General features: G+C 42.7%; 1 protein-coding gene across 2 annotated transcripts in view; it reads left to right on the forward strand.

Moving 5' to 3' along the window:
- The window catches only part of LOC115475535 (phospholipase A2 inhibitor and Ly6/PLAUR domain-containing protein-like), a 51027-nt gene extending 43757 nt beyond the window's left edge, over positions 1–7270 (forward strand). For both annotated transcript variants that reach the window (XM_030211316.1, XM_030211315.1), the window contains exons 4-5: positions 3160–3303; positions 3527–7270. In XM_030211316.1, coding sequence (XP_030067176.1) covers positions 3160–3303; positions 3527–3717 — 335 coding nt within the window. In that variant the 3' untranslated portion in view covers positions 3718–7270. The remainder of the gene's footprint in view (positions 1–3159; positions 3304–3526) is intronic.
- Positions 7271–13134: the final 5864 nt, after the last annotated feature.

Genomic DNA, 13134 nt, shown 5'->3' on the forward strand with positions numbered 1-13134 from the left:
CGTGGTGGTGAGGGCGGCAGGGGCGGGGCCTCATGCTGCTATTGTGCGGTTGGTCAGTGCTGCATGTGACGTACCCGGAAGTACGTGACGTCAATTCAGGAGATGGATACAGCCTTACAGAGAGCACGAATGCTTCAAGGCTTCACTGCCACAGAGTCAGCTTCAGAACGTTAGAGGTGTTTTTTATTATTTAGGATGTGCATATGCATGGACATGCACAAAATGACATCTGCTTCAGAGCAGAAAGAGACAGGACTGAAACAGAAAAGAGAAAGGGAAATGGGACTTAATATACTGCCTTTCTGTGGTATTTTGCAACTACATTCAAAGCGGTACTTATTTTTGTACCTGGGGCAATGGAGGGTTAAGTGACTTGCCCACAGTCACAAGGAGCTGCAGTGGGAATTGAGCCCAGTTCCCCAGGATTCAGGTCCACTAACCACTAGGCTACTCCTTCAACCTCCTCCTACCAAAGACATAGAAAACAACATAAGGAACAGAGGTAAGAGCCTAGAATAAATAAAATAGAGAGACACTGAGCCACTAAATCAAGCCAAAAATACACCAGGTCAGAAACTAATTGCATTGTTCAATATTTATTACTAAGAAAGTAGCTCCCCTGGGAGTGAGAGAAGGAAGAACAGAGAGAAACTGCAGTTCTCTTTCTATTTCCCCATCCCTGACACCTCAGTCTTAGCCTTCCCAAGCATATCTGAGGGCAAAATGGTTCATTTCTTTAGCAAGTACAAAACTATAGTTCCAAGTGACTCATTCTGAAAACCAGCCATTGCAACTGGAATCTGCCACACCTTGAACTTCTCTACCCTGAGCTACAGTTTGATAACATCCGGTCCAGCAGCAAAGGCCAGCAGAGGCAAAATATCAACCAGCTGTAAGAGAGCAAATGATATGAATGTGTACCCCACCCTTAGAGTTATAAGTACATAAGTAGTACCATACTGGGAAAGACCAAAGGTCCATCTAGCCCAGCATTCTGTCACCGACAGTGGCCAATCCAGGTCAAGGGCACCTGGCACGCTCCCCAAACGTAAAAACATTCCAGACAAGTTATACCTAAAAATGCGGAATTTTTCCAAGTCCATTTAATAGCGGTCTATGGACTTGTCCTTTAGGAATCTATCTAACCCCTTTTTAAACTCCGTCAAGCTAACCGCCCGTACCACGTTCTCCGGCAACGAATTCCAGAGTCTAATTACACGTTGGGTGAAGAAAAATTTTCTCCGATTCGTTTTAAATTTACTACACTGTAGCTTCAACTCATGCCCTCTAGTCCTAGTATTTTTGGATAGCGTGAACAGTCGCTTCACATCCACCCGATCCATTCCACTCATTATTTTATACACTTCTATCATATCTCCCCTCAGCCGTCTCTTCTCCAAGCTGAAAAGCCCTAGCCTTCTCAGCCTCTCTTCATAGGAAAGTCGTCCCATCCCCACTATCATTTTCGTCGCCCTTCGCTGTACCTTTTCCAATTCTACTATATCTTTTTTGAGATACGGAGACCAGTACTGAACACAATACTCCAGGTGCGGTCGCACCATGGAGCGATACAACGGCATTATAACATCCGCACACCTGGACTCCATACCCTTCCTAATAACACCCAACATTCTATTCACTTTCCTAGCCGCAGCAGCACACTGAGCAGAAGGTTTCAGCGTATCATCGACGACGACACCCAGATCCCTTTCTTGATCCGTAACTCCTAACGCGGAACCTTGCAAGACGTAGCTATAATTCGGGTTCCTCTTACCCACATGCATCACTTTGCACTTGTCAACATTGAACTTCATCTGCCACTTGCACGCCCATTCTCCCAGTCTCGCAAGGTCCTCCTGTAATCGTTCACATTCCTCCTGCGACTTGACGACCCTGAATAATTTTGTGTCATCGGCGAATTTAATTACCTCACTAGTTATTCCCATCTCTAGGTCATTTATAAATACATTAAAAAGCAACGGACCCAGCACAGACCCCTGCGGGACCCCACTAACTACCCTCCTCCACTGAGAATACTGGCCACGCAATCCTACTCTCTGCTTCCTATCTTTCAACCAGTTCTTAATCCATGAGTTGCCCTTATCTGTTCTTTGGAATGTGACCTGACCATTGTGTGAGGCTTCCAGCCAGAAGGTCAGGTGTGGTGGTCATACTAGTAAAAATACAGCCATACTGTAACTGGTTAGCACTCAAAACTGGCTATTTTGAGGGCATTCTGGGGGCATAGTTGACACTTGGCCGGTTAAGTGCCAAATTCAGGATTTAACTGGACAGATGAACTGCATATATAGAACTCCATAAAACTCAATCCTATCTTTATGCGGTAATCCATAGCTGGTTAAATGCTGCATTAGCCAGCTCTGCAAATTAGGAAATTCAGTGCCAAAGCCCAGACATAGCCCAGCATTGAATTTCCAGGATTAATGCTGGTGGCAGTCAGCAAAATGCTGAGCACTGCTACCTGAATATCGGGCCCTATATAATACTGTCACTGTTGCACCTTGAATATCAGAGTTTAACATTTATTTAGTGTGTAGTACGTGCTTTTACTGCATTTCTCAGTAATATTGGCGTTGTTTCCTCTATCTGGTCAGTGCCAGGGTGGTCCAGGAGTGGAATCAGAGCAGAGCTGGGAGTTACCCGGGCACTGTCAATATTCAGCAGCAATACCCGTATAACTATCCAGTTAACTGAGGACAGCAAAAGTTCGGTCCTACATTAATTGGGTAGCTATCCAGTTACCACTGACTCAGATGTTCATTGCCAGTACCTGGATAGGGCCGGCACAGAATATCCAGGTCTAATGTAGCTGGAGGTGTCCAGCATTTAAAAAAAAAAGCTGACCACCTCCTGCTGAATATTGCCCCACTGTGTTCAGTTTTCCCAGCAGAGTATTCCATATTATGATGTCATCAATCATCATTAAAGCTACCCCCCTCTATCCCACGTTGGTCAGAGCCTTGTGATGCACTGACCATGTGATGTGCTGACTGCTGTGAGTAAAAATATGTTCATTGCATGATCATGTGATGCCGTGTCATCAATCACAACACTCAAATGTTTGACATCAGAAAATCAGGAGTAACACTACCAGTGTAAAGAGTCTTCTCTTCTCTCTCTCTCTCTCTCTGTTCTCAGTACCAGCCAAGGAAATAAAATCAAATGGCCTCTACTGCATGTCCTGCTATTCTGGGTCATCTCATACCTGTGACAAAAAAGAGAACACAACCTGTGTAGGAGGGGAGGATAGGTGTATCCAGTATGATGTGACAGTCACAGCAGGTGAGTCTGGTGGGCTGCAGTCTGAGGTGGGATCTTCTTGGAAAGTCACAGTCCTTGACTTTTGACTATTGTATTTTCAGTATCCTGATAATCATGCTATGAATAGCCTAGTAATACAATCAAAGGGAAGCTGATAACATGGTATTACTGATGCTGATGTCACAGTAGAAGAGATACTAATATTAGTCATTGGGATGCTGATAACATGTATTTATCTGCACAGGTGGACCAGAGACGAAAATCGCTGTACATGGATGTGCTACCAAAAATCTGTGTGACACCCAAGGCAGAGCTGCCTATTATGGTTCCTCCTTTGAGATGAAAAGCTTCCAGTGCAGCAGTGGCACCCGCCCTCAGCTTGGCCTCTTCCTGTCAGCTCTCACTGGGCTTCTCTTTATGAAACTCTTTTCTTAATAGCCTGTTCCTTCAAGGCCTTGCTGGACTCCTTCTAATGAAGATTCTCTCCTTAAGGCCTTCTCCAGCTCTCGCTGGGCTTCTCCTGATGACACTCCTCTCTTACTGGCCTCTTCCATCCAGCTATCACTGTGCTACGAATGACCCCTTCTTTCTGGCTGTCGCTGGGCTGTTCCTAATGAATCTCCTCCACTAATGTCCTCTTCCAACCAGTTCTCCTGAAGCCCCTCCTGCTAAAGCTTCTGCACCAATGGTCTCCTCCTTTGACTCCTCACTGGGCTCCACTTGATGAAACTTCTTCCTCATGGTCTGCTTTCTTCACTGGACTCCTTCTGATGAAGCTTCTGTCTCCATGGCCTCTTCCTTCTGCTCCTCACCGACTCCTTCTGATGAAGTCCTTCTCCAAATGGACTCCTCCTTGCGCTCTTCACTGGGCTCCTCTAGATGAAACTCCTTCCTAACAGTCTCCTTTCTCCTTTCCTCGCTGGACTCCTTCTGATGAAGCTTCTGTCTTCCTAGTCTCTTCCTTCCTCTCCTTGTCGACTCCTCCCAATGAAGGCCCTCACCCAATGGCCTCATCCTTCCCATGTTTGCTGGATCTCTTCTGATGAAACCCCTCTCCTGTTGAGGCAGCACAGGAGAAATACCCAGCAATTTCTCAGAACACTCAATCCCTGCAACTTGTGGTGTCTTCTCAGTTCCATACATGGCTCCTCACTAAAGTCAGCATGCTGAAGATTGCCCTGCCTGCTCTGTTCGTGCAACAGAATCTGTTCAGTTTCTGAATGGCTTTTTATTTTGTACACATATGTTCAGTATGTTACTGTATAAATCATTGCCATTTTATTCAATAAAACAAGCTTAAAAATACAATTATGGCTCCACAAGTAGCACGTGAAATAGAAACTAGATATGTGAAAGAACTGGCACATCCATACCAATGAAGACATTCTTCTCAAACTTTCATTACAAATTCATTAAAAAATCCATTACTGTCTCCTGTAACCAAGCACAAGCTTACCCAGCAGAGGGGGTTATTTACTAACAGCACCTGCTAATGGTGTTATCACGTCTTATCTAACACAGGGCTCATTTTATGTAGTGAGCTGTGAGATAGATAACTTATAATAATCGCATTAGCACACGCCATCTGTTAGTCAAACAGTATTGTTAGCAGATGGTATCACTGCAGTCCCTCCTTATCCTCAGGTCATCTATCTGCCTCTCCTTTACCTCTGTCAGTATGTCCCAAGCATACTTTTTTAGGCATTTTTGTTACATTTGTACCCCGCGCTTTCCCACTCATGGCAGGCTCAATGCGGCTTACATGGGGCAATGAGGGTTAAGTGACTTGCCCAGAGTCACAAGGAGCTGCCTGTGCCTGAAGTGAGAATCACTTGAATTCTGTATCTGCTTTAGTTGTTACTACTTTCTCAGTTTCTAGAATGATTCTTCCACCTTTTTAGTAAAGAACTATTTCCATCCATTTCCTCCAAGCCATCTTCAGTTCAATATGGTATCATGAGCCATCTTCCTTTTAACTTTTTCTCTTGCACATGCTGTCTTCTTGAACATTATACTCTGTAACCACCCCTTTCTCTTCTTTCTTCCACCAGGTACATTTTGAGTTCCTTAAACTTCTTCATTTAGGATTTTTGCTGCAGGCCCTGAAGCATTGTAATGATTCTCCTCTGACACACCCTCCAAAAGCATGCTGAGGTCTCTCCAAGAAATCTTCAAAGCTAAATGTTTCTTCCTTTTTGCTTGAGGTGTGCACTAAACATTTTTCCATTTCATTTTGTGTGTGTGTGGATGTGGTCCCCATTTATTTTAATTTTGCATGTTTGTTTCATTTCTTAAGACCCTCTCCCCAAGGCTGCTGCTATCATCAGAGGGGGCCCAGACACTGGACAGCACATGTTTGGAAAGAAATGGTGGCCAAAAGCAAATGCAATGAAGCATGAGCTTTTCTTTCATTTTGTTTCAAATGATAGCACATCCTTACCAATTGCTATTGGTGGCAGTTATCATTATGCAGCCAAGTGCACAGTATGAAGTTGCACTAAAGAGCCTCTCATGATAGATTTGAGGTTTTATGTCTTTGTAATGAAAGGCTGAGGGGGAAATTTTTCTTCAGTGCAAGAGTGTCAGACCTTTCACGTGCTTAACCATTTGAACTGGAAAAAAGAACAAGAATTGCCATGGCATATGGATGTAGCTCTAGCATTAAACTACAGCCCAATACCACTGGTAAGGACTCCTGTCCAGTACATCCATGTGCTCTGTAGAAGCCGGCCTGCTGTCCTCTCTTCTTGCGGATTCTTTTAATGATGTCACAATATGATCCAGACAGTGTTCTTTAATGTCACAAGCACCGGGCTATGACTTTCAGCAACAGGTCAGGAAAGACAGATTTTCTTTGTATTGTTTCAAAGACATTATATCAAAACAATAACGCAGCACATCAAATAAATGTTGCTCAACTGAAATGCTCACTGCAGTATTTTGAAGCCTATCACCTCCTCGCTAATATAAATAACCACTGATTTACCTGCATGTAGCCCTGGGGTTCCTCCTGCGCTGGAACCATTGAGTATGTAAGGTCTAGCATGCCATACCCCACTCATATGGAACTTTTGGGTGGTGGGAGGAGATCCTCTTTCAAGGTCCTGCCCCTATGATTCTCTTCTCATAACTCCAATATTCCAGGAGTCAGCACATTCACTCCCAAAACAGCAAATGTCAAGTCTGAATGGATGTTACAAGAACATAAGAGGTGCCATATTGGGTCAGATCAAAGGTCCATTAAGCCCAGCATTTTGTGACAGTGGTCAATCCAGGTCACACATGCCCAGCAGGGTGCCAAGGAGTAGATCCATTCCTTCATCAAATAAATGAGAGGCATTTTATTGATGAAATTCTTCAGACAAGATATAAAACCTCTAACAGAAATCCAGATTCAGACAGATTAAGTACATTTACATACAGAACGTAAATCTCCTTAGTCTCTCCAGATCCTGTCCTCTCTACTGTGGCTTCTTGGGGATACACAGACTAAAGACTCCTCTTCTGTGTTCACTTTCTCAGCTAGTGGCCACTCTCTGTCAACCGGCTTCTTCAATGGGCCTCCCTTGGCCTCCGGAACCCCTTCTTGGAATCCAAGCACTCCCAAGAAGGGAAGAAAGACAAGACCATGCCCCATCTTTTAAAAGGGGCTTTATAGTCACACACACCTGGTAGCAAAGCCTGTTAAGCTTCTGAAGCCACTGAAGTTTAGTTCATGCCTTTTTAATTGTAGCTCAAGGTGAGTTCTATTCAGGGACAGTATGTATGTCCCAATCCCTGGAGGGCTTACAATCTAAGGGGCCCTTTTACTAAAGCTTAGCGTGCGCTAACAGACATTACCGTACACTAAGTGCCACCTGGCCCACTGGTATAAAATAAGATGCTCATTTAGCATGATAATGTCTGTTAGTGAGCACTAAGCTTTAGTAAAAGGTCCCATAAGTTTGTACCTCAGGTGATGGAAGGTTAAGTGATTTGTGCCAGATCACAAGAAGCAAAAGTGGGATTTAAACTGGACTTCCCTGATGTGCAGCCTGCTGCTCTAACCATTAGGCTACTCCTAGTAAGGAGAATGCATTGCCCATTTGTGTAAGTACTCTTCCCACCCCATCCAATAGATACAGTCCAGAAAAATAATCTTAGTAAACTCATGCCCATAGCTTGTTAATTATGAACAATTTCAGATGAAAAGCAAAATTCTAGCTCCTACTTGACTACCACAATCCCCGTTTTTCCATATAAGGTTTTCTTTATTAATAATTATTTTCTGAGAGGGCAAATCATTCTTTCTACTTTGGAGGAATATGAAGGGGCAGATTTGTGATGTATATTAGAGTCACTAGACTGCACAAGGAACTGAACATACCAACATCTCTACAGTTATTTCTAATAGTGATCATCCCCAACCTCTACCCAAGAACTAGAGTCTACTTCCTTAAAAGGCTACCAAATGTATGTGCTGCATACCCATGACTGCTAAAATAACTTAAAGACCTGTGCAGTATATTATGAAAGAAATGCGTTATAAAATGATGTTTGTGACCAATTAGAAAAGGGGATTGATGAAGTCAATCAGACATATACTAACATACTAGGTATCAAGGGAGCTCCACTGGCATACATACACACAGACATATACATAAGCACTCATTCAAATATATTCTTTGCTGGGCTCCTTGGTCTCAAGTTCGCAGTCTTTAGCTTATCAGCAGTCACTGAGCTAGCAAAAAATACTAATGTACGATTTATTTTAATAATTATTATTTTTTTAATATGCTTGAGGTTATATTGGAAAAGCTATAGTGGTAGGATCTTAGTACCAGAACAGCAGGGAGCAGTTGTTCAGAGTTGATGTGAGATGCATGGACATACCTCCATTGGAATAGCAGACTATGTCTAGCTAATTTATATACTTTAAGTAGTCAAAATTATATATGGAAAAGGGTCATAATAATTTTATATTCAAAACCAGACCCCCCCCCCCAACAAAACTTGTAAATTCAGAATCTGTGTCCACGTGCATTAGCATCAACGTTAAAATTAAATAGTGCTCAATTAAATCTTAAGGACCTCAGTGATGACTTTTATCACATAAGGAACTTGCCTCATGACTCATCTCACTCTTCATCGGTCCGTTACTACATTTTATTTATCTTAATTTAATGCTTTTTATATATATGTTATTTTTTTCATTTTTGTTTTCTTAAAATGTGTTTTAATTCTTTGTATCAGCACTTAGCTTTTAGTTATAAAGAGGACCAAGCACCAACACAGCTATGTTTCGCTTTGCTTCATCAGGGTATGGTCCAGTCAAACATTGGTTGACTGGACCATACCCTGATGAAGCGAAGTGAAACATAGCTGTGTTGGTACTTGGCCATCTTTAAAATTAAAGGCTATGTGCTGATACAAAGAATTAAAACACATTTTAAGAAAACAAAAATGAAAAAAATAACATAAATATAAAACTACATTTTATTTATCTTAATTTAATGCTTAACGGACCGATGAAGAGTGAGATGAGTCATGGGGCAAGTTCCTCATGTGATAAAAGTCATCACTGAGGTCCTTAAGATTTAATTGAGCACTGTTTAATGTTAACATTGATTCTAATGCACGTTGGCTCAGATACTGAATTTACAAGTTTTGTTGGGGGTCTTTGGATATAGTTAATTTATATACAACATGTTTACATTGGGGTAAATATTCAGCCAGCAGCGGCCAGGAATTTTATAGCTGCCACTGGCTTTATGCTCAGATATTCAATGCCAGGCCATGTCCGGTCCCCGGCATTGAATATCCGAATATGTGCAGACGGCCAATATTCAGCCCTTAACCAGATAAGTGAAACTGGACAAAGATTAGACTGTGTTTTATGTGGTCAGATTTGTCCAGTTACCTTACCCGGTTAAGTGCTAAATATTAGCACTTAAATGCATAAGTGCCAAATCTGCCCCAGCCCCACCCCTGGACTACCCACAACATAGCTGGTTTTGGCTTAAATGCTTAGACGGGATACTTAGCATCACTATCCAGTTAAGAGCGGCTGAATATCCCTGGACAGCTCAACACAAACAATTTAACCAAGCAGGGGTGTCTCCTGCTCCATTAAATTGATTTTAATGTCAACCTCATTGTTTGCAATATATATATTTCTGAAGACAATTTTCAAAATGATTTATAGGACTAGAAAACATTTTCCCTGTATTAATTGGCCATCTGGAAATTGCCCTGCGAATTGTTCCAGAATGCATGCAGTTTTAGCCACACTGAGAAGAGGCATTTGTGTGAGGAGGGGGAGGGGGAGTACGATCAGGGGAGGATATAATACACATAGATTTCATTTTCAAGTTTAAATGCATTGCTTTACATGAAAAAAGTACCTTCAGGTAAAGCAAGTTCCAACATCTGCAGGGACTTTAATCTACGGCATGTTTCAAAATGGAAAAAGATAAGTGTTTCCTTTGAAACTCAGTGCAAAATTAGTTCAGATTTTGAATGTGGGCAGTTTGAAAACTGACTCCTAAACAAGTACAGAAATAAAATAGGAACATGAAATCTGAGCTCTTTATTAAGTACACATAACCTTTTTTACATCAGGGTATTCCTATCATGTTATCCAAGACACCAAGTTTGTGGGCTTTAAGATCCTCTCTCAGAGATCTCAAGCTGTGTTTACAGTTGAAGGTATAACCTCAGGATTCTTTTTTAAAACTTGGTTTTTATTAGAAACATATGTGTACAATTCAACAACTTAGAAAAAGCCAATACAACTGTGACAGATTCTGTAGAGTTTACACCAACATATTTGCAGAAAAATCTATATGAAAAAAAAGAACAATAAAAATTAGCATCATGCTATGTTGAACTCATTTTTGGGCTGTGGCGAATGTATATATTGTACTTCATTATCAATTATGTATTGCAGTGTATGAACATCGCTGACTTCAGATGTCTGTCTACAGTGCCATTAAACATATTAGTGACATAACCTTGGACTTGTCTGTTGCTCTTCTGATCCACAGTTGGTGTGTGTTATTTGAATCAAGGGAAACAAGGTGCATAAAAATAAGTCATACTTTTCCTTCAAGTTGTTCTCATTTTCTCATAAGCCATCACCTCTCCTATTTCCTTAAGTCATTCTGTTCAGTATGTTCCATCATGTGTTTTCTATGTTCTGGCTACCACTGTTCTAGCAGCTAGAAACCAGTGCAACACAAGCTCTGTACCTAACCCTAAAGACTCACCTTCTTCTAAAAACCTGGAACAATGTTACCTAAACTTGTCCTGCAGGACTCCCAGCCCATTGGATTTTCAGGATACCATATTCAATATGTATGAGATATACTTGCATGCAATGAAGTGCTGCATGCCAATGGATCTCATGCATATTTATTATGGAAATCCTAAAAAGCTCACTGGTGCAGGCCTGGAATTTAAACCCTGTGCTGGGGCACAGCTACCATTGAGTAAGCCCAGCAAAAAGGCAAGGGGCAGCGTTAGCTGAACAAAAAGATGAGGCAGTGCTGCGAGGAAGTGATCATGAAATACACTATATTTACCTTTACTGCTTAAATATTTTAAATTTAAATGCTTTACTTTTTGTCTATTAGATTGTAAGCTCTTTGAGCAGGGACTGTCTTTCTTTTGTGTTTGTACAGCGCTGCGTACACTTTGTAGCGCTCTAGAAATGTTAAATAGTAGCTATGCTGTCGCTCCGCCGCCTGATCTTACAGTAACATCCCCTGGCAAGTAAAGCACTAAAACACCTCGGGGTAAATATTCAGCTGATGGCAATCATGTCTGGGCACTGGAATTGAATATCTGGGTATGTGCAGCCAGCCAGCATTTTAACTGGGTAAATGCTGATATTCAGCCACAACTGGTTAAGTTAAACTGGCCAAAGATAGGACTGCTATTTATATGGTCCTATTTGGCCAGTTTACTTAGAGGGGCATAATCGAACGTTGCCGGCCAAATAGATCGCCGGCGGCGCTACAGCTGGCCGGAACCGTATTATTGAAAAAGATGGCTGGCCATCTTTTTTTTCGATAATACGGTTTAGCCCGGCCAAATGCCGTGGAGTTCGCCGGGTTTGAGATGGCCGGGTTTGTTTTTCAGCGATAATGGAAAGTTATGTCGGCCATCTCAAACCCCGGCCAAATTCAAGGCATTTGGCCGTGGAAGGAGCCAGCATTTTTAGTGCACTGGCCCCCCTGACATGCCGGGACACCAACCCTAGGGGTCACTGCGGTGGACTTCAGAAAAGCTCCCACATGCATAGCTCCCTTACTTTGGGAGCTGAGCCCCCCAAACCTCCCCCCCCCCAAACCCACTACCCACAAATGTACTGCACCCACTAAAATTGCTCCAGGGACCTGCATACAGCCTCTAGGACTTATTGCTGCTGTATAACTTTGGCACACCAGTTCACACCTGAAGACTAATCTCTCTGAAAAAATCTTTTCTTGACATAACCACGTTTACTCACAGTTAACTGCAGATCAGAGGTTGTGCCCCACTGGCAAAGAGTCCCTTGTACTAAGATTAGCAGTAGGTCAGAGCTGGCACAATGGTGTACAATGCCCTCTTTCAGCACCATTCAAGGTAAGAACTACGTTCTCTAATGTGGGTAACACAGGAAAGGGAACTAAAACTGGCTTACAAAAATGGCCACTACCGCATGGACTACAACAGGAAACAAAACAGGGCACACTCTGACCCAGTTAGCAGGGGGGAAAAGCACCATGGGAGTAGAGCCCAATACCCTACACCCACCACAATGCATTGCTAATGTGACTCTGCAGGGCACCTAACAGAAAAGGTGTCACACTCACCCGAGAGCCACATCGCAACCAGGGAAAGGCTGTCGGAGGATACAACACATTCTGCTGTCATGGAGGTGGGTACGGCATTTGAGGCTGGCATACAGGCTGACAAAAAAGGTTTTAAGTTTGGAAGGGGATTGGTGACCACTGGGGGAGTATGTGGAGGTCATACCCCATTCCCTCCAGTGGTCATCTGGTCAGTTGGGGCACCTTTTTGAGGCTTGGTCGTGAAAACAAAAGGACCAAATAAAGCCGGCGAAATACTGCTTAACGCTGTTTTTTTCCCATTATCGGCGAAAGCCGGCCATCTGGTAGCCAAGCTCATGCCCGCTCATGTCCCGCCTTCGCTAATCTACCAACACACCCCCTTGAACTTTCACCGGCGAAGCAACGGGAAAGCGGTGATGCTGTCAAAAATGCCACTTTTGATTATACCGATTTCGCCGCTTTTAAGAAATTGCCGGCCATCTCCTGATTTGTGTCGGAAGATGGCCGGCGATCACTTTCAATTAAAAGCCGGTTAACCAGCTAAGTGCCAACTCCACCCTGACTCCGCCCCTCAACTTAGGTGTTTACTTAGTACTGAATATTCAGAGGCATTATCCGACTGTGGTGCAGAGGTTGAGATTCTGGGGATACTCTTGCATGTATTATATTTACTAGACATCTGACATTATCCGATATCTGTCCATTCTAAATTAACCCTGTTTGATTGTTCTGTATTATGTTTAGAATTTTTCTCTTAAATCTTCTGACCAAATTGCTAGGAAACTTTCACATAGCAGGTTTAGTAAAATAATTGGTCTGTAACTAGTACAGAATTTCCCTGTCTTATCTTCCTTACAACAGTTTACATATGTAACATAGTAGATGACGGCAGAAAAAGACCTGCACGGTCCACCCAGTCTGCCCAACAAGATAAACTCACATGTGCCATTTTTTGTGTATACCTTACCTTGATTTGTACCTGTCTTTTTCAGGGCACAGACCGTATAAGTCTGCCCAGCGCTATCCCCGCCTCCCA

This window comes from Microcaecilia unicolor, chromosome 8 (genome assembly GCF_901765095.1).
Source record: "Microcaecilia unicolor chromosome 8, aMicUni1.1, whole genome shotgun sequence".
NCBI classification, from domain to species: Eukaryota; Metazoa; Chordata; class Amphibia; order Gymnophiona; family Siphonopidae; genus Microcaecilia; species Microcaecilia unicolor.